At 34.0% G+C, this 23,531-nt stretch overlaps 1 protein-coding gene across 7 annotated transcripts in view; it reads right to left on the bottom strand.

The window, feature by feature from the left end:
* Positions 1-23,531, bottom strand: part of ANKS1B (ankyrin repeat and sterile alpha motif domain containing 1B) — a 423,271-nt gene that overhangs the window by 241,431 nt on the left and 158,309 nt on the right. For all 7 annotated transcript variants that reach the window (XM_027666829.1, XM_027666823.1, XM_027666799.1 and 4 more), the window contains one exon: positions 18,557-18,737. In XM_027666829.1, coding sequence (XP_027522630.1) covers positions 18,557-18,737 — 181 coding nt within the window. The remainder of the gene's footprint in view (positions 1-18,556; positions 18,738-23,531) is intronic.

Raw genomic sequence — 23,531 nt, 5'->3', positions numbered from 1 at the left:
AAAAGTAGTATGATGTTACTTACAATCAGAAAAACTGTCTGGATTTGATGTATATTTTATATCAAGAAAATTGGAAAAGAACCAGTACCAACAACTTATACTACTTCCAAAATGCACTGAATCATTAAGAAAGCTGAATTTTGAATTTGCTGTTCAGAAAAAAAATACTCAGTGATATTTAGCAACATCTTTATAACAAGTAAAGCATTAAAATATTTGGAACTAATTTCTGTGATACATATGTAAAGTTTATGGAAGTCATTATCTTATTAATTTCACAGGAAGTTTTATACCAGTAAGAAATAATAGATAAGCTCTTCTGAGTCGAATTACCCAGCCGATGTACTGAACAGCAGAGCATATCCTGTATAAAATCACTGCCATCTAAACACTAGCACTGTTGCAACAAATCAAGGTAGTTATAGCACAGCCCTGGTACCAGCTTTTGCTTTACTGATGTGGTTCTGGTGACGTCTCACAAAAAAAAATTCCAGTGATCTACTGCACTTTTTAAATATGAATTAGTAATGGAATAAAGAATATTAACTACAGCAGTAATGCTACCTCTCCCCTCAAGTATTTTAAAAGAAGTATTTGCAATAAAGCTAGCTCTAATTTTAGCAATCATTCTATAGAGCTGTATTTTGCAGAGTTTGGTCTTCCTAGATACTCTGAATTTCATTTGAGAAAATGAATATCATTAGACATAGAAGGAAATATAGTCAGGGTATGTCAAGATAGAAGGACAATACAAGCAGCTGAAGAGCTGACACAGGTTCATAGCCAAGAGCTCTGTATTTAGCATATTGAATTGCATTAGAAAAATAGCAGATGCATGGTCACTCCTTGTGTTTTAGAAAGGAGGAGGGGGTCCCTCTAAAGACCAGAGGATCAGTAATAAAGACATTAGGGCAACAGTGATTAATTCTCATCAACTTTGTCTTAGAAGTAATTTTCAAAACATCAAACACAGAAGAAAAAGCTAAATCATAACAACGAGGCAAATACTGAAGTAGATACTAAAGCTGCTCACAGATCTTCTTTTCATATCTTAGTTTAAAAGTAAAATTCTAAGAATTGGCATTTAACCCAGTTTCTCAGCTATGTGCTAAACATACATACTTGATTATTCATGCATGATTTCCACTAATAAAAAATCTCACAATAATATGTCACCTAAAGTAGTGGTTGCATTTCATATTTTATACTTAATGTAGACCTAAGCTTATGTCTCTTTAAAGAGAAAACAATTATTAGTCTACTGGTGTGTCACAGGTTAGCTTACAGTCAGACATATTCCTCTACTGTTGGATATAAGCCTGTCATGTTCTCTTTATTTGACATAAATGTTCAAGGAGTCAGGATCCATACTACAGTTTTTAAGAGAAACGTAAACTAATACATCTGTATTACTTTTTATTTTTAAATAGGGTTGATCTGAGAATCGCAACTTTGTCTGCGTTATAAACCAAACTGCATTAATCTCTCCATTTTTCAGGTTTTTCTCTAGTATTTTACTGCCAGCTTAAGAAAAACCCCAAAACCAGAACAATCTTCTCTGAACAGCACATTCATTTCTAAATATCACAAACTGAAAGGCTTATATTGCTTGCTTTCACAATGCTGTACTATCTATACACAGAAATGTATGCAATAATTCTCTTTGCAAATTAGTAATAATTCTCCTTGCACAGAAATAAATTAATAACTAGAAGCACAACCACTCATACAACTTCTTTGATCCAAACATCATGAAACACATTTTAACTACCACTAACAGGCAGCTACCTCTGAAGAACACAATGGCAACTACTCAGTAGACTTATGAGGAGCATCACATATTTTTCTGCCACAGAAATTAAACAATATACTTCCCTTGCGTTGCATTTTAGATAGACAAACTACTGTGACCTATATTGGCGAAACTGTGTTTGGCTTCTAAATGAAGCAGGAGCAAAGACAGAATTAGGATCAGTCACAACTGAAGGCCTTTTGTTCCTGGTTTGTTTTTCATAAAACACTGAATTTGTGTGTTGGAAATTCTAGGAAAATATGTCTGTGCAGGAGCAGCACAAGTACTTGTTTAACTTCTGATTCTTTCTCTGCATTGATTTTATAGATATTTTAATTAAGAAAATACTTAATTTTGTTTTTTTCAATATGTCACATTCAATAATGTGCCATTTATTATATTAATTAATCCAGATCATTATGACAACAATACCAAATTAAATATGTATGTTTCTGTTCTTTAATCAAATCAGCATTACTTGCCTTGACTCAGTTTGCATTAAGCACATATCAAACACTGGATAACAAAATTATATGCAAAATTTGGGACAAAAAAGTCCAGTACTTTAGACAGTAAAACAGTTTCAAATGACACAACTATTGCAATCTTATGGAATTTGAAGAAAGGTTTATGTTAGACTGGTATTTTGAACTGACTCAAATATTTCAAACACAATAATGAATCCTTTGAATAAAAATAGTTTTTAGAAACTAGCACTGCATCAAGAGAACATAGGAAATCTTGCTTACACTGAAGGAAATGTCTCTGTAACTAAATTAACACTGATAGTTGTTTCATAAGGGCATGGTGTTTTACTGATATTTCCCTGAAGAAAGCTCAGTTTCATGATAACATAGCAAACACAGGTCAAAACTTGAAAGATGAGAATATTATACTGTAAGTTTTTAATGCAGGGAGAGATCAAATTTCCACCTGCAATTTTTTTGTTCATTTAATCTTCCCTGTAATAAATTACAGTACAATTGGCAGTGATTAGAGTACATTGCAATGTTCTTTTTAAAGATGGAAAAAGGAGCTTCATGAACACAGTAACATTTTGAGTATCAATTTAAATTCCTTGGAGTGAATTTTTACCATCTGGGAAATGCTTCACACTTAACTTATTTTCAGTAACTCTTTGCAAAATACCAGGGCAGCACAGTTTTCACCAAACCTTTCTTTATCACAATTCTGCAATTCCAATATGTTATCTAATTATATAAAAAAATATGCAGAATCACACTTAAACCATAATTGGGACAACTTTTGCATCTGTTTTGCTTATTCAGGCTTTGAGCTTCAAACAGTTTTAGTAAATGCTTCATTGGAAAGGTACATTTCTATTGTTAATCATACTTTTTAAAAGAGTCTTCACATTTACTGTGCATTTCTGGGTCCAGAGAGAGGTTCAAAGTCACCAAAAGATAGTGCCAAAAGAGAATATTCTAAAAACTGTCATTTCCCAAACATCACAAACCATTACACAATGCAAACACCTTCCAAATTTTGTATAAGCATGCTCTAGCCTATTACACATCTAAGCATTTATCAGTACTTTCAGTTTACTCATTCCAGAAATCTGGATGTTCTGAAGAGAATGTCACAATAATTTCTACATGTTTAATATGCTTATTCTCAACTGTACTTTAGATTTTATATCACCACCAAATTCACTACTGTTTTATGTATACAAAAGCTCCAGTGATGGATCCTTAAAAGAAAATGTGTCCTCCCAATCCCAAGATGGGAAGGGACTGTGGGACTTGTACTAGATCTGGGAAAGTTGTAAACAGAACAGTGGCAAAATCAATAGCTTCAGAGATCCACCGTAGCCACTATAGAAATCTTTTTGGTTTCCTGTAAAACTCTAGAACTGTCTCTAGCATGATTCACAGATCCTATCCTTAGTGGTAATATGCCCTGCATTTACTTTATATGAAATTTCCTTGTAATCCATACTAACACAGGTAGATACGATTGACCCTAAAAGCCTCAGCAACAGAAATGACGATACAGTGCTTCATTGTGATGACATCATAACATTTAAGAGTTCAGAGTTATGCATAAAATTGGTAATAAAATGTTCTGAAAACCAGATAGTAGTAATGTGACTATAGCTGTGATGGTCTGAACTAGATATCTCTTTCAAATACAGCACAATTCTATGATTTTCTATTTATATACGGCTCTGAATCTACACAGGGCCAGACTGTGTACTTCTTCAGATCTTCTGTATATGTGTGAAAGCCTGCCACAAGACCTTACACCAGCTAGCAAGACAGCTGTTCAAGAACAGCAGACAGAAACCCTCCTTGAACTCTTCTCATGGTAAGGACTGAAGAGATAAACCAATTCTCTTTTCTTTTGGCATGTTATACATTACATATCTGAGAAAACTAGTCGAAGAGGTAACAGGCTCAAAATATATTGCATTAACTTGCACTCTTTAGAAGTAGTAAAAAATACTGGAAATGGAACAATTTTTTTCTAAAACCTCCATGCTTTTCTAATAACCATTTATCCAGGAGGATTCAAGTAAACCTTTTCACTGGCATATCATGCAATGAACAACAGACACTCCTATTTCTCGTATTTCCCAGAGCAGATTGTGCCCAACAGAGACAGACATCTTTGATGCACCTCTGTCAGAAAAGCTTGCTGACTCTCTGCCACAATTTAGCCCAGAAGGTTTTCTGAATGTTAAATGCTAAACTTAAAATTAGGAGATACGTATTATTCTATTTTTAAAAACTGTATTTTTCCTGAGCAGAGATTGACTTCATATCTGAGGAAGTCACAGAGAATGAGTTATTTCATCTATGGGTAGAAATAATTTTGCTTCTGGCATATACTTCAAAGCAATTTTTAGAATCTGAAACAGAAATAAGTTATGTACTGTGCTAAAATGCCCCAAATTGATTGCTAGCCTTAGCAAAACAGGAAGCATGCAGATTTAAATGCTTTTTAGAGCACAGAATAATCCCAAGTCTTGTCAGTTAAGTGTGCCAGTCCAATTCAAATCTGTTTTAAATCACTGTTCTGTCCTATCCTGCACATGTTCTACTTTAGAATTAGAGATTTAGTTCAGAATGATATCTCACTGGTTTTGAACTAATGTATTTGCCTCTAGTGTTTTTAGAAAGAAAAAGCTCTTCCACATTAGTAATTTTTAATGTGTTGGAGTCAGAATCTAACTGAGATCTGCTAAACCGAGTATGAGTATTTCCACTAATACCAATAAGCTTTGGATCAGGCCCACAGAGAATTTTAACTGGTAATCAGCATTTTAAACACTTTTTTTTTACTGAAAAGTATATATTGTCAGTATCAAATACTCAGTGACATCTTCTAAAGATAGTTATAACTATAGATATCTTACAAAATATTTTATTTTGCAAAATACATTTGCACAATTTGGTCTACTCAGTGACTTCAAAGAATACTATACAATATGTAATTACACCATGTAATTAAAATTCCTTTATAAAAAGTCTAATTTATTTTTCAGATTATGAATCAATGAGTAGTAGCATGCAAAACAATTTGCTATACACATTAAAAAATGGGTACTTGAAGAAAGGATTTTAAAGCATAGATGAGTATTCTAACAATCAAGCTGCTGACTATTTGTTTTCACTCCCTCTTCTCTCTCCTGCTTTTGACCTACCTAGCTCATTTTTCTTGTTCCCTTTCTCATAGTTTTGACAGGTGACAGTACTTCTAAGAATACAAAATACTTCTAAATTTCTAATCAGATTAAGTATAATTATATTATTGACATTTACTTAAGAGAACCACTGGACCTACTGCCATATCTTTAGTTTATTTCAATCTTACCTCTCAAGTTTCCAGGGGATGAGGTGTATAAGGAATGCTAAGAATCACATTTCTATTACATTAAGAATTGTTTGCTCAGAAACTTTTTTTTTTTTAACCATTAGTGTCATTATCCTTGGGTTCTCAGATTTAGGACTAAGATGACTAGCAGCTGTGAAATACAGTTTATGTCTTATTATTTTGTGTATTTTTTTCCTAATATTATTTTAATGATAGTATTTAGTAATCAATTCTTTAAGCTTAATTTGCTTACAGATAGGATGCTAATTGTACAAGATCTGTTGTCTGTGGTGCTGAGCCAGAACTTAATTATGCACAGAGTGATGGGTGGGTTTTTCTTTGTTTCACACTACTGTAGCTCAACACCAGTATATGAACATGGTGTTTGGAAGCATGATTGGTCTCATTGGTTGTGATGTAAAAGATCAGAAAAGAAGGAGAGTGCATATCCAGTAGCAAAGTTTGGTTTCCAAGTACTGAGAAGAGTGCATATAGCTCCCATAAAAAGAAATCAAGCTCTCATAAGGAAAATACAACATGACATCTAATTATAATGAAAGTTAAAAAATTATTCCAGACGTAATAATCTACGATCATTTAAATCCCAAAAGGTGAAGGAAGGCAATAACTATATGACACTTTGTGAAGTAACTGTGCTGATTATTTATGTAGCTGATATAAGTATTTAAGGCAACTCAATATCTTCCTTGGAGTAATAAGAGGCAGAGGAATCTAGACCAATGACATTGTCAAAGAGTATAATTTAAAAATTAAATAAACTAAAGTATTCATTAGGAGTGGATATTTAATTGAGATTCCAGGTAAGCACCATCACGAGATATGCTTGTTTCGATGTTATTGTGTGTACTTCATTTTGTGATACTGGTTTGCTTCCACTGACAGAGAAAAAATATTTCCCCATGGCTACTGTTGCTATAGGTGATGCTTCAACTGCTGCATTACTGTGGAAGAATGTTCATGAGAGAAAGAATATCTCAGTTCAGAATTTTCTGAAATCCTAAAATAATCCTAAGTGTGATTATTTCTAGAAATAATCATTAAATCCAATTAGGACACTTGACTGGAATTTGAAAAAGGTCTGTTCCAAAATTTTCTATTAAATTAAAAGAGGCACTTAGCACCTTGGTGCTGCTCACCTTATCTTTAATTAAGATTATTAGTATTTCCATTTCCTCATGTAACTACATGATAAAAGGCAACACATCACTTGAACATCAATGTTCTTATCAAGAGTTTACTCTTAGCATTCCTACACGGATGTTAATGAACAGTATTCCATCTCTATTTCACTGTGAAACACATAAATTCATTATTTGCTGTAGAGTAAAAGCATGAAAATACAGCAGATGAGGTGAGGGCCAGCTAGGTGTTAAACCACAAAAACTTAGCTGCCTGCCTAAATCATCAGTAACTCTGTGATACACTGTCCAAGGAGAACTTACCCTGACATGTAGGCAGATACAGGCTGTCAGTTCCACTGGCTTGGAATTACATCAAGGGGGTTTTTTGCCCATAGGCATTATTAGAGTATGGTAAGCTCTGAAGGGGAGTGCATCACTCAGAGAAAGGGAAAGAAAAGATGGACAGTCCATATATCATTTTACCATGTGAAAAGAAATTGTGATTAATATTTATTGTTCTGTGCTCATGATACAAAACTAACTCCTATGGAATACAGTCCATGCAGTTGCTCAGAGAAATAATGTCTATTTTTAGATTTGTGCAAAATGCCTAGTAATACAGGGAAAAACAGTCTTCCCTGTTCCCTGAACCTGTATTTTCAGCAGTGTTTTTCTTTTTTATTTTTTATTCAATTTCTTTCTTTTTAAGTGACACCTTTCTCTTGCCTATAAGGATGGCATAGAATACTTTCCAGAGGAGGAGGGAGGGGAAGGCAATTATGAGTATCATCTTAATTTTTCTGAGGGTTATGAGCTAGCCAGCAAGAAGGTAGAGGTTATTCTAATTGCTTGAATAGACAGTAAGCGACTCAAATAATTGAATATTTATGGGTTTAACATTTAATTCCTGAAATTGTTCTCAGAAAGAAAAGCATAACAATAGGCTTGGTTATACAAGACCTGTGTCTCATAGTCAGGCTTTCTGATATTTGACACAGTAAAAGGGACAATTAGAGCTTTTTCAACAGCTGAAACATTCAGAATCTCTCATTCTCATTTGTTTCATTCTGATTTTTTCGTGGTTATCAGGAGCTCATTTGTACTGAAGGCTTACAGGTGCATCCACATTAGTGTTTTAGTTTGGCTGGAAATCTCGCCACAGTTCCTATTTAGTTTTGTTTGGTTTTGTTCACATCTTAGAGCTATCTTGGAGCACATGAAGTGTCTTCCTTCTGTCTAAAATTAAATGTGAAGGTGGGTTTACATGTGAGCACTGTACCTTTGTTGACTTTTTCTTGTAGAAAATACACGATTTGTTCTTCCACCATTATTAACGTGTCACCAAACATCTGCAGCAAGTATTTTAAGATCTAGCAAGTATATGACATACAGGATTCATTCGAAGGATACCTAGTTTTTACTTTTGCCTTAGTAACAGCAATATTAATCTGCTTCTTAGAGGCCTGCTGTGTAGGCAAATGCTGATTTTTCATAATTTAAACCCATTTAACAGAAACAGAAGTCCCCAACGGCAACCACAGTGGCCTACTGCGGGAAACACAAAAACTAGTAACAAGAAAGTAAATTAACTTTTAATCATTTGTTATTGAATTCTTTCTATTGAAATATTGAATTATTATTCAATTATAGTATTGGTTTATACTACTCTATGGAATCCAGCTAACATTAAAACTAAATAAACCTACATCCACCTTTCTCCTGATTAAAACTCATGTAAGCTAAGTAAAACATTAACATTACACTTCTCAAGCATGAATATATATATACATATATATGATATCTTGATAGTTTGATAAATCAAAAGCTGCTTGGGAAGCATTATATTTGAAGAAGAACTGAATTTTAAATTTTAAAAAGTGGGCATCTGGACCCCAGAGAATCCAACTAAGATGTATTTGAACTAAACTAGATTTTTAATTAAAGTTATACTAAAAATGCAAAACTATTTTTTGCAAATACAAAACTATTTTTTGCATGCGTTTGGGTTTTCACATATAGCTTGATATTTTGCATGAAGATTCTTTTTTCTTGACAAGCAAGCATTTTGCAAACAATTGCACAGGGACATACTTCTCTACAGTCACTTAAAGCCTGACTGATGCAAGATACATGGATCCTATTATTAAAGCCACAAGCTACCTGACACATTAAAAAAGAGACTGCAAATAGCATCACAAGTTATTGATCATCAGAACTGTGACACAAACTCCTTGGCTGGACTATGTGGAAGTCTATGTTTGATCTTTTTGATGGCAGGAGATGTGTGTTGCCTCTACTGTTGGCAAAATGGATTTCAAGGAGGAAGAATTAAAGAGAATCTTGCCATTCTATGAGATATGTCTGGAGGCACCAATTCTTAAATATTTTCTTTTAAAAAAAATCCACAGGAGATAAGTAATATTATTCCTCGTGAGCTGTACAAGATCAACCCAGAGTTCTTTCTTAACAGGCTACTTCAGCATGACTCAAATAGTAAGAAAGAACATACATAAATCCACTACAGAGTAAGTCTTCAATACTTTCATTCCTGTATACAAGCATAGCCACTAATGAGATATACAAAACATCAACAAAAGTGAGAATTAGACTTTTTTTTTAAATGATTTAACAAAGGGCTTCTCTTGATACAAGAAAAATATGCATAAGTGGAAAAAAAAAGCCACGATCCAAAAGGACAGCCATGATCCAAAAGAAAATTAATTTATGTTTCAGGAATTAAGAAACTTAGTTCTATGAACAATGCTGCTGAAATGCAAAAAATTGGCATTAGCTGGTGTCACAGTCTGCTGGGTGCAAGTCACACAAATGAAAGCTCTAGAACACGAACATAAAGCTCTAAACATAAACAATGGACCCACTTTTCAGCCTTCTGAATTTTGAAATGCCTGGAAACAAAAGCTGCAACCTCCTCATGGTGGTTAGATATTTAGTTAAGTGTGGAACTACTCATAAAAATTCTTTCTGGAAACAAAAATTATACATGGGTTCAACAAAGAATGGACATATTCATAGAACATAAATCTAGTAAGGTTATGCAACACACAGAAAACACCCAGGAGGTACTCGGGCTTAGGAGGACCTTGGGCTGCAAAGACATTCTGAAGAAGTGTCACCATGCATTTGTTGTGCAATTACCCATTTCCCAAAAGCATTCATAACTGGTCAAATATGGTACAGGATAGATAAAACTTCACTCTTACTCAGGTCAAACTTTTTTTTTTTTGTCCTTCTCTTTTTGCTAAACTCATGAGAATTTATTCATTTGGGTATCTGACATTTCTGACATATTTTCAGAGTGCAGCTTTTTATCTTCCCCAGATATGGCCATCTGCCTCTATCTTCTTCAACTGAGTAAGTCCAAACTCTCAGTGAATCCTTTGCATAACTCTAAGAAGGTAATCAAGCTCTCACTATCTAAAAATTAGAAATGGAAAAATACCCTTTCAATTAATTCAACTTACAATTCAATTTACAAATTGAAAAGTTATATCCAGAACTTGTATGATCAAGTGCTAAACAAGGTATTCTATAAAATTCTTATCTAATTACAAATCATCAAACTAGCTGCTGTAGAAGCTATTCAACAATATAGCAAAACCCAGACATAAATACTTCATTTTGGTTTGCAGTAAGATCTACTCAGTCATTCTGAAATCATTTATGAAATTGTCTCAGATTTATTGACCGATTCCTCTGCAAAAAAGGGATTTCAAGGTCAGAATCAAATTCTAGAACTCATAGCACCATCTCCATTTTAGAAAAAAATGACAGTGGCTATTCCAGAATGAGGGAGGCAGAGATTCAATTTTCTCCTTTCACTCAATGGCATCAAATTTTCATTTTCCAAAAGAATACTACCATCAGCAATGTACTCTGATATGTGTCACGTTTATGTTGTTCAACTAGAGCTGTTTATAAAATACCTAGTTAATTAGCTAATGAATAAGATCGACTCTACCCTAGTTGTTGGATATTTACCAAAGGTAAAGGCAGCTTGTTTTCCCACCCACATAGACCATTTTTTATACAGTGTGGAACAACATAAAGGGAGACATTTATTACATCAAATGTTAGTAGCATTACAATTGGACAGCAAGGAACATAAAAAAAGAAAAAGATCTAGTGAGTTGTGTGCAAGAAAGAGAAACAAAACTTGTCTTTTATTTCAGAATGGTCTTAGAAGAAATGAAAACTGGTTGGTATGCAACACAGAGAGTTTTTTGTTTTTCTTAAAACTGAACATGACTAAGTATGCTTAGAGGACTAAAAGTTCTTAAAAAAAACCCAGGAATTTTTTTGCCATTTTCTTCAGTTCCAATCATCTCACACAGGGCTCAGAAATATAGCTGGTGAGTAGAAAGCTTTCTGAAAGGTACAAACATTCTCATACAGAGAAGAAGCAGAAAAGCAATATGAATAAGAGGACACGACACAAGAGAAATAGATTGAAATGTAAGATAAAATACTCTAAATAATGTTACAATCAGTTTAAATGCATTCATAGAGTGAAAAGAAAACTTTATCATAAACAATACTGTGAGGAACTGAAAACTGAAATATCCTAGTGCTCTTTGCTCATTGCCTTTATCTTGCAAGGGCAATTCTGACTGATGAAGTTTTCATGAGCATCCCTCCACAGCTTGGTCAATCTTATTTACAAAATATCCAATGGAAAGATAAGGGAACAATAAGGCATGGTGACAGTCCAAAGAGTGAAACAATCTGTCTCTGAAAATGGTCCTACTACAAGTTCATGAGTTATTTTGATTTCAGCTCAGGAAAAAAACCAAATGAAAACAGCAAAGTAAAGAGCTGACTAACATGACAATCAGATAAATATGAATATTGTCTATAGTTACTGTGCTTCTAGAAATGGCTAAGAATTGTAAATGAAACATTATGGAAAATATTTTTCTCTTTGACCTTACATGTCAGGATAATTATTACAACTGGAAAAATCTAGATCAGATCCATATAACTAAAATTTGTAATTATATTGCTTCTAACAACTGTATTCATTACCTGCTCCTCAAAAGAAGATCCTTAAAAAGTCTTTATTGAATTAATATTTTAATATCTACTGTTTCTACAGGAAGGCATTTTATGATGTTATGAAGCTCTGTTATTTATCTGTGCTGGCATCTCACAAGGAAGAGGATGTACGCAACTAAGTGAAGTGTAAAAGATTTTAATAGTGCAAATAGACATGTACACAAACATGCATACATTACATTATGCTTACTTCAGAGGTAAAAAAAGATTCTGAGAAACAGCTAACACCTGAACCTGACAGTAGTGTAACATATAGTGTTCCTTTGCCAGTTTTAGGACGGTCTCTAAAATTTTCATCTCCAGCATCATCATGGTATTGCTGTATTTCCTACCTTCCCGCTTGCCAGACTGAGGCCTAAAAATACAGGTTTCCAAAATTAGTAAATGTATCTTAAACATTACAAGGGATTTTTTTCCCCACTGTATTGTCAACAGTTGCTAACTGGCTTTATTCACAGCAAGCAAATAATGTAGGGGAAAAGGGCAAATCCTGCGAAGAATAGCCACTTGAAGAAAAGATAGGCATGCACATGGCTCAACACATGCCTATCCACATGTGGTCAGATAGTTCAGAATTTGATTTGAAAAGAGAGAAGCTGTTCATGTCATTTCTTGTTTGATTAACACATCTAGTGCTATATCTGACAGCAGGGCTTCGAGACCCATCTGCAGTTTTACCCCTTCAATATGCTTGCGAAAAATAGTTTTATTTTCATATTAGTTTATTATTGTCTTAGCAATCGGAATATCCACATAGTTAGTGACACGCGAGACAGTATGTTTGGAGAGCAGGTTCACAGGAGCAGCTAAGTGGGTTTAGCCCAAGTAATTCATTTAAGCCTGAGAAAGGACTGACTGATAACACTGTAGAGGCATTACTGAAGGCTAGGTGACACTGTCATGAACTTTAAGTTGTAATAATATAGCTGCCTCCAAGAAGATTATTTTTAAGTTCAGGTAGCATGATATTTAGGGGCATACTGTACCTAATGTTTCATGTATGTGCTAGCACAGACCAGTTTATTGCAAAAACACATATTGTTTTTGAATGGAATGACAGGAATCAGTTTCATCCACAGCTTTCCAGGCATTGCCTCACATGACCCTTCTGCCATCAGATTTTTGGACATGTTGACATAGTTGTAACACTGAAATATAATTACAATGAGCTTCATGAAGTATGTTGCTTTGAAACTGGACTGTGTAAAGACAATAATAGTTAACAAAGAGCAGTTTGTAATATTAATCAACCCTACATTTCTCTGTTCATGTGGAACAGATCACATCTTGCCTTGGTAACTGTGCAAAGGTTGGAATTAGACGCAGCAAAAAGAAGGGCAACATAAGGAGACCTGAACATGCTACATCTGCTGGACAAGTTAATTAGAACAAAAAATAAATTGTATGAGACAGTACCGAGTGAGTATGATCCCCAGGAGCAGTTCCTGGAATTGCTCTACTACATCTTACTATTTGCACTCAGTTGAACTGAGCTATAAATTGATGGGAAAAAAAAGACAATCTTCACAGATGGAAAGGTTCAAATTAACATGTTTTGAAGGATGCCTTAGCAGAATTTGTTTATTGTAATCAAGAAGATGAAAAAAATTAAAAACCAGAGAAGAAAGGGCTTGAATTTGACCTTCTCAGGCATCTCATCTGGAGAAGAGTTCTCAGTCAATGACATGTTAGTACAGATTGGTAATACCAGTTTTTTTGAGATGTTCCCTCACTGGAAGTGCAAGTGGTTGTATAAAGGAGATGAGAATGCTTTATTTAAAGCATTTGTTGATTATTCTTATTTCATTACAAGACAATATTTTCCCCTTTTTCTGTCAACCATGCACTCTTTTGCTAATTAGAAAGTTATTGTTAACAGACAAAGACAGTGCACCATGAACTTACATACAGCACACTTAAAAAAATGCTCTGGCAATAGGAGTTATTTTCTTTTTCTTTCTATTCCTTTCATTCTGTATTTCAATTCTAGTAATTCCAAAACTTTTCATAGTTGAAGAAACAAGGCTTGAAAAGTCTACATAAACATCACAGGTTTAATCTTTTTGTATCAACTCTTAATAAATGAGATATTTGAATGAGAAAGTAATGCTGAAAAATATGTGACCTACTTCAAATAGCCACTTTGCTATTGTCACATAAAGGAACATTCCTGCAGCAAATGTACCTAGGATTGCAACATAGCCAGGAATTCTAGACCAGACCTCCAAAACAAGTTTCTAAATCTAATATGCTGAATTTCCTAATTCTCTCAAAAAAGAAAAACAAAACTGCAAGCTTTAAGAGTAGGACTGCTTTTGCTTCAGAAATATGGCTTGTGAGACAGAACAATTTCACATAATACTTACTGTAAAGAAAGATCTGAAGACACTTCTAGAAGAAATCTAAGGTGTGAATCAAATATTACTTTTTCATTGTAGAAGAGAAAAAATTATAGCCCATATACTAAAGATTCAATTCTTGAATTGTACATTTTGGTTTGTTTCAAGGAAAAATGTACCCTTCTTAGATGAATGAAATGTTTCTCATGGTCAGAAAACAAGGCATGTAAAAAGAGTAAGAGCTACTTTAGGGTCCTACAGTGGAGACAGCCTTTCTAACTAAGAGATAAACTCAGTACCACTGAAAGATGAGGAAAAAACTGTATGCTCTGACAATTAATGGTATACAGAAGTTTTTGAAAATTTAAAAGACTTTGATGGACTGAAAATAAAGATTGTAATGAGATCACCTTCAGACATTTGCTGACATTTTTGCTGCATACATACATCTGAGTACAGACCTATTTTGTGATCTGAAACAGAACAAGAACGTCTGAAGAGCTGTCTTTTTAATTTCACGGCCCAATTATACTCGGGACAAGAAGTTATATGGGTTAGAGAAAGATAATTATTCTGACTGGTCAAGCAAAAATGAGAAAGAAAATCATCCAGAGTTACAGTTTCAGCTTCAGGTGTTGACTGTGCCAAGTTGATATTACCAAGACAGGTACAATTTTGTCACCTTCAATCTTTAAGATTTACAGTTTAAAGAGATCTTGAGGGATGCATATAATAAGGTACGGAGCTATGTTAGAGAGGTATCTCCCTGAAAGCCCAGGCTGCCCTCTTCTGGAGTTTATTATCTTGCACATCTAGTGGTCTTTGTTCATGGTCAAGTTAGATGAGGAATATCTCACAAACGAAACAATCACCTGACTACAAGTTATTTAATTTTTCATTTGTGTTATCTAACAGAACACCTACTAAACATGTATTCAAACGATCAAGAAAATTACATCTTGGTAGGATAGAGTTACATACAATAATGACTTCCCTCTGCAATGGAGTAGTCTCATTTTCAGTATAGTAACTTTCTATGTTAGTATATGTAGTAGCCGACATTATTGATATGCCCTCCAACTTGAGGTGAAATGCAACGCTATAAAAGTATAACCATTCATTCTGAATTCAAGAATGCTTCTATGAAGTCAATGTTCTTGTTGCAGATAAAGCTGTGAAAACAGGTCACGCCAAAGCTGTATTCACATAGTCTGCCTTACACATACTGGAGTGAGAGCAGAGCTTTCATCAACTTGTTGCAGGTTCTTCCACCAGTTAAAGTTCAAAACAAATAACACAACCTTTATCCTTACATCAGGCAACCTGATATTAAGGTATCTCCTGCCATCCATGCACATATGTAGTTTTGTTTACTCTACAAGGCCATCTGATGCCAAAGCTAAAGCACATACTTATCATTATATGACTGACGCCTGTTCTCCAGCTAATTAATTAGAAAATGTTGTCGTGTCCTGTCATTCAAATAATATAGTGCTGTGGTAGAGTTCAGTGATCTTCTACTCGATAGAAATATACTTCTCAAAAATCAGGATTTAGGGAATTAGCAAACACCAAGAGTAAAACTGCAATCACCAAACATAAAAAGGAATTTTCTCTAAGTTATCAGCAGTTACAAGAGCTTGATTGATTCTTTTGGTAGCAGATTACTGAGGTAGAGGTAAAATGATAAAGATTTTAGAAACAGAATAATTATTGTTGTATTCGTCTCTCATTTTTATCTGAAGGATAATGAATCATTGCAAGTTTTCTGAAGAAAACATAAAAAGCACTGAAATTGAGTAGGGAAATACTAATGCCTTATTTAGATGTCAGTTCTTGATTTAGAAATCCTGTAAAAAGTACTGTGATTGTTTCAAGGAAGGGAACAGAAAACCACTAGCTGCAGTTACTGTGAAAATAGGTTCCTTCTGTATATTGTTTCTTTCTGGTCAGGCAGAAGACCCTTGACATCAATATGCATGATAAAATAATTCACTGCTTTTTGCTGCTGATGTTTCTTTTTAAGAAAATAAAATGCGAGACACAGGAATATAATAAAGGAGGAAACACCTAAATGTGCACAAATCCTCAATTATTATTAAAAGAAACAGTCTTTTAAGGTGCAGATGTTCCACAAACTTTCAGAACAAATTGGTAATTCAAAAGATTATAATCAAGAAATATGATGAACTGTAATTGTTGCCAGTGTAGATCTGGAAAGGGAACAAGGAACCTTTCAGAGAAACAACAGCTAGCTAAAGCAGGAAAAAGCTGTAGCAAAACACAGAACCCTACTTTTACTGCTCCTTGCTGACCATTATTATTCAAAGTTCAGCTTTTAACAACCTAGGTAAGAGACAAGCATCCAGGAATTTTTCATTAGACATAATTTTGATCTGTTCTTTCCAGATTTTGTTATTCTCTTTTCACATTAGTACTTCTTGTCTCTTGTAGAATTACAGTGCATCATCTATCATGAAGTAGTCAAAAAGAATTAAATGAGTAAAATAAAGTGGTGTTTTTTTTCATTCAGGCTAAGATTGTGTCTAATCTATTATCCTATATTACTAAAATAATTCTAAGATACCAGTTGAGAATGGAGGGTGGAATTTAAATTTACTATAATTATTTACTGACTGTAAATTAATGATTTACTGATGGTAAAACATACTCTTGAAAAACTTGTAGAAGATGATCTGAACTTCAGTCATTTTGCCTTTGTTATTTTTTCTTAGCTTTCTCAGCAGTGATAAGAGAAAATTCAGCTTTCACTCAATCCATAAAGCAAATCATCCACAAATTAGAAACATTTAGTTCTAATAAGCATGAGATTATAGTTCCAATTTCACACAGTTAAATGCAAAAATTAGAAGTTCCTGAGTGTAGTCCATTGTAAATTTAACCAAAGAAGATAAAAGTAAAGCAAATCCAGATACTGTAAGAACTTAACAAGAACTGTGCAACAGCAGAAATCTGGAGAAGTTAAAATCTAATGCCAATGAATGTTCTTTCTGTTTTCTTATTTTTGCTTTTAAACATCAAGAAGTATTTAGCATCATTTGACTACCCAGAATAAAACTGTGATTGCTGAAGAGAATTTACAGTAGACAAAAAACAATAACAATAAAAAACACACAAAGCCCTAAAGAATCAAATTACCCCAGATAAATAAAAGATACCATTCAAATTATTTCCAGTTAAGTTTGAAAAGATTTGCTATATCCATGAATATAAACACATTCTTCTAGTTTCAAAGATAATGGCACATTATCTTTGATTTTAATATATTATAGTCCACAAAACCAATATGAATAATTCCTGATCATTTGAACTCTTTCTTTATCAAAGCAGATAGAATTTCTCACTCTTATTTCACAACAGTTCTCTAACGATATAGTTTTCCTTTGATCTAGCTATGAAGTTAATTATTTTTAAATCATTGAAAAGCAACAATTTTGAGAAGTTTCAAACTCTACCAACAAGCAACATAGAGGATTCATCTAATTTGAAGATCAATGCTACAGAAGCCAATTGATATGTTTGCACTGAATTTCAACACTGGCATTATTTTTTATTTTGCAGTAACCTACTTCTATTTATATCTTAAATACTGTATCTCTTTAAAATTCCATCTGCAGATCTCATAAACTAGCTATTAAAGATATTTGTTTCAATACATCAGCTTTCCCAAATACCATACTCTTCTGCTACAAGTTTAGCCTAAATAATTGACTTGCATGTGAAATTTGAAGGGACAAAGCTAAATGCTTGGGTTACCAACAATTTCCCACTCCTGAAGTTCTGATCTGTGAAAAAGAAAATACTTAAATCTTTTTTAAAGCATTTTCATGATGTGAATCTCTACAGATAAAACCTTCACCATTATGATGACACTATCACTCTGTTCAACTCTTATCATCTGAGTAAATACACTGAAGTTTTGCTTTACTGAATCCCATTCGCACTGCAGAAACAATCTCAGGTTTCCTAGAAATGTCCCCTTCCTCATCTTTATTGGTGATTGCATAATGACTTCTAATTATGTTTATTCAACTTAAAATTCTTATTAAATTATATGGACCACCAAACGATGAAAATAGATAGCTACAACACCTAAATTCTAGGCAAGTATGTAAAAAAAAAAGGTTTGATTAATTTAAAATATAACAGGGGGGGAACATGTTTTAATAATATTGGTCATGAAATATCAGAGCCCTTTGTGAAGCAGCAGGAAAAAAATCAGGAATAATTTTGTGTATTTATGGTAAGTCCATTTCAGTACCAGAGAAAACAGCAATTTCAATTTAAACCCAAAGACCTATGGCTTTATAAAGCTTTTTGACAGGTAAAATAAAGTGGTTTTTTCTCTATACCTGGAATTTCTTTCTCTTCAAGACTGTATTCCAGAGGTCCAAAGGAATAATTAGCTGGACTGATTGCAGGAGTAGAAATAAAACTTGCACAGCCAATGGATGAGTTGATTTCAAAATAATTGTGGCTGTGATTCATTCGGTGAAATTCCAGAGAAGATACTATGGATGTACGTTGCTTGGGCTACAAGGAAAACAAAAGTTTGGCATGAAAAAATAGAAACTTTTTATATTATTTTCATTACTTAACATTTCACAAATCTACTTAGGGTTTCTCTCTCATTTTACTGTTTTTATTTGGCTCAAAGGTTATACTAGTAAAAACCATTCCATGTGACAAGCTGTGTAGAGATAATTTCCTTCCAAAATTTCAATTAATCTTCATTAGCAAAAATGCATGTCTTCATTCTAATCAATTTAATTCAACATAAAGTAGGCTTTTACGTTCTTGCATATAATAATTGCAATCATCTTTTGATAAGAAAGGGAACTCTTCACCAGCTGCATTGCTGGGTACATCTTGCAAAACAATTAGCCTGCTGATGCCTGTATAATGAAATTTACTAAATAATACCAAGCACTCATCAGTCAAAAGCAACCCTCTGCTGTTTACTCCATTTATGAATACGCCTTAAATATTCAAAGACTGAAATGTCTAAAAGCTTAGGGAAACAGTGTCAGCCTCAAAAACAAACATGAAAATCAAACTTTCTTCATGAGTTTTCATTGAACAGTGTGAAAACTTGGTACTACCTTATATCAAACATTTACTTTTGAAGTGAACTTGTGAACAGACCCCGCTTAACGGTTTGGCTTTGGATTGCAGAGTAGCTTCAGAGCATGAGAAACTCATTTCTTTTGGGTGGATCTACACCATAAGTTGTAGAAATTAAATCTATATAGTGTGATCATCAGGTCAGCAACAACTTTTTCACTACACAGCCCTGTTCCTGTTGCACTGCACTATTTATTAATACAGATATAACCTTAGTGCTTGATATCATGGGTTATAAGCCACAGACCATTGCTGTTTTGCAATGTCACGCTAAACAGTCTGTTGCACCACTCATCTAGCTTCATATTCAAAATATCCTGACCCCATGATGTTCCTTGCAACTTCAAGACCAATGACCTGAAACATAAAACATCTCCAAAAGAGAGAAAAGCCCGCATCCAGGTTTATTGCTGTCTGTATACTTATTTCACAACAGTGAAAAAGTTTTCAGGAACTTCTGCCTTAAATAACTAAAGCTGGAAAAAGAAAATAGAAAAAAAGAGAGTAAAAGGTGCTTTATCTCTTCTTATTCTAGCATGTCAAGCTTAACGAGTCAGAATATTTGTAAAGGACAAGAATTTTATACTTATTAGTGTTAAGACCAAATTATTGCCTTTGAGAGCAATAAGATCTTCCTTGGACCATGAAGCTATTCACCATCCCTTACTTAGAACCAGCTGTTAAAATATAGTCTATCCCAGTGAATTAATTTTCAAATTTTTTTGTGATCTATTTAATATTTAGGTTACAAGTCTTGCAATGTTTGTGTTACAAATACCAAACCAGACTTTTTTCAGTAAAAATTCACTCTTTCTATAGGAATGTCAGAAAAAAAAACCCAGATAGACTTAGGTCTATATAATGGATTATTTCTTAAAGTTGTGTTGGGCATCATGTGAATTAACTGTGTCCTGTTAAAACTGAGAAAAGCTGCAAAGGAAAGTTTTGGGCATTCATCTGGAACTCATCTATGGTCTATTGAGGGGATTTACTTACTTTAATAACTAAAACCAGTTTCTGCTTTGAAAGGTAGACTCCTAAGTTTAGTAATTTCATGGGAGAGTTCAACGAACAGGGATAGACTTCAATATCAAACAGTCTGGTTGAAAGTCATTGTTTGTGACCTGAGCAAAAAAACTCTCTGATCAAACCAAAAACGTTCACGTGTATTTAAACCCAAATGGCACACTTTTGCTAGACAACAGATTCATGAATGATCTAATTATTTCTAAAACTGAAAAAGATATCCAGTCATTTAGAAGCATGTTTCTGGCCCTTTCCCAAGCAACGGTGTCTTTGCAGATTTGCAGGACTTAACTCCCGAGATGAAAAGGGGCCACTTCAATTAACATGATGTATGATATTCCTCGTTATGCTTTAGCTGAGACAGTTTCTACCTAAATGGGCAGCTAGAATGGTCCAGCTCTGTTTTCCAAAACAGTTTCAAAACCAACTGCTCTGGCCTTTATCTTGTAAGGTCTCCAGCCACTGCTTTGACTGTGTGTCCCTTTCTTGAAGCTAGAATAGAAGCATCTGATACCCGATTTGCCCTTTTCCTATTAAGGCTGATAGTTGTTTGACTACACCTAAGTGTAGTATTACAAGCTACTCTAATATCTTTCAAAAGTTTCACAAAAAAACATCTGTGAGGTCTTGATGGATAGAGGGAGAAGGGGAAGTAGGTAAACAAAACACCAAAAAACCACCAAGTTATTCTGAAGTTTCTTCTACAGATCAGTTTAGTTTACAAATGCTCACAGATTGTAAATGTGTGTCTCTCAATAAAAAATTATTATTTGCTCTGGGGACATGGGTTAGTAATAAAAAATAATTCTAGACTGATTTTCAAAGACAATCATGGAAGCTAGAAATATATTTTATGTTTGTTGTGCTAAAATGTAACCATCTGCTGACTTGGGTGATACAAAATAGCTTCTATATCATTTCAGGCTTGGGTATTATTATTATTAATTCAGAGAAACATATTTCAGTTTAATACGTCTTTCCAATCTAAGGATTCTGAATAGAACCTCACTCAGCCTCTACTACTCTACAGCATTACACTTCTGCTATATTGTTTAGAGTTAACAAGGTCTGTCTGTCAACATGTGTCAATAATTCTTCTACATAATTACACCAGAATTTTTTATAGCTAACTAGAGGAGCCTTTTGAACTTTTGCTGGGTCCTGTAAAATGTTATGCTGTTAAAGTACACTAATTGTTCACTAATATATGCTAAGAGAGACTCAGTAAACCAGTATGTGTTGATTGCATCCCTCTCCCACTATCTCTCTGAAGTACCATTTGCACAAAAAAAAAAAGTAGTAGAAATGTAGGATTAAATTCCATTCCAGATTTAGATAACTAAATTTACAGCATAGCTATTTACATCTACACTAGTTATTTAAGCTCCTATAACAGTCAATTGAGATCTAGTCGATAAAATCAATAGAGTCCAGTGAACACTTTGGCTCACCCCAGCCACCTTGGTATTAAATCACTTGCCTTAATGCAGGTATCTACCATCACTGCAGATTCCCTGTGACATCCCACCTGGCATCCAGCTGCCATTCAGAAAAGTGTAGGTCTCCCCTATGTTTGCTCTGTATCATACTAGACAGCCTCCATGTACACTTCAAAGACAATTTTATAGCAACTCAAATGACATTAGATTCCTATTTTTAGGTAACTGAATTCAATCCTGCATTTGTACTAAGCATGATAAGAGATTAGATTTCTAACTCAGAGAGATATTCTTATATATAGAAATGAAAGCACAGGGTTTTTAGTCCCAGATTGAATCACACCTCTAGCTCACATCTAGACATACTGTAGAAACCTTCCTCCTTTAGAATCTGAAGTCAAATTCCAGCCTTACCGGTAGAAGCCTTGTTTTCATGGATTGCATCTGCCAAAGCCACCCTTTAACTACATTTACCAAGAACTTTTGAGATAGATTCTGAAAAATTCTAAGAAGATTATCTACTATATGGAATACCATAACTTACTCAGAGGTCCAGATCTCTTAGTGGAGATTGTACAAACACAAAACTCTGTCCCAAAGAGATGATGCTTAATTCATTCTTTATAGCCAGCTTCGTCAGTCATTACATGGCTTCTTTGTACTACTCAAAAAGTCTGGACATGCTTACGGCTCAACTTCACCCCAATACGTATGCTACACAGCTGCATGCAAATTTGTCCTTAAGTAGATTTTTATTCATTACAATCATGTGTTTAATTTATTTGTTATGTTTAAATCTCTTTAATTTACTTTCAAGACTTTTCTTCACAACTATTATTTCAACTGTCATAATACCAACCTAGAAAACCCTAGAGTATCCTAAAACAGTATACCGGATCAGGCTAATGAACAAACCCTACCAATGCAAAAGTAAAAATGTACCAATACAAATCTTTAAAAGTATTGCAAGAACAAGATTTAAATAATGTTCAAATCAGGTCTAATAAGAAGAACATTTTCATGTTCTGTCTGTAGTGAACATATATCAATGAAAGATACCACTCTGAAACTGCAAAAACAGGAAAGGCATCAAAATACACACATTGAATTACCTGTCTATTAAAAAGACAAGTAAGGATTTAATGCTTCCATGAATGAAATCTGCATGCAATGCTACCATGACTGGCATGTAACACTATGAGCATGGAAGGGATCATTCAAATATTTCTTACAACATTTAGCAGAGGGAGTAAGGCAAAATTCCTTTCTCAGTTTGATAAAATATTTCTCCAGCTTTTGACTTTGCCTTCTTTTATCTTTGGGATTTGTGTACATAGCACCATCATAGCCTTAAAAAAATTAATGTTCACAACACTCTCTAGTATGGCAAAGCTATTTGCCCCATTTTACAGATGCTGAACTAGGGTATAGAGCTTTCCCAGGGGACAAATGTGTAGTTTGTTAAATCACTGAGAATGAACGAGCCTAAGGAAATCTGCATTTGGCAAATGCTACCAAATTCCAGCTGCCCTACATAATGTAAAAACTGGTTTCAGTTGCCTTATACCATGCAGAAAATGTACGATAGAATAGAGAACTAACACACATTCTCAAATTCTTGCTAGCACATAAAATACAAGCAAGTCTCTTCCCCCAGGTTCATCTCACATATATAGTACAGTATGAGTGTAGTCACATGGTCACATAAATCTCGCATTTTGGTACCTGCCCAGATGAT

Source organism: Corapipo altera, unplaced genomic scaffold (genome assembly GCF_003945725.1).
Source record: "Corapipo altera isolate COAL_440 unplaced genomic scaffold, ASM394572v1 1, whole genome shotgun sequence".
Classification (NCBI taxonomy): domain Eukaryota; kingdom Metazoa; phylum Chordata; class Aves; order Passeriformes; family Pipridae; genus Corapipo; species Corapipo altera.
Note: the sequence above shows the minus strand (reverse complement) of the source record. Positions and strands in the feature narration are given on the sequence as shown.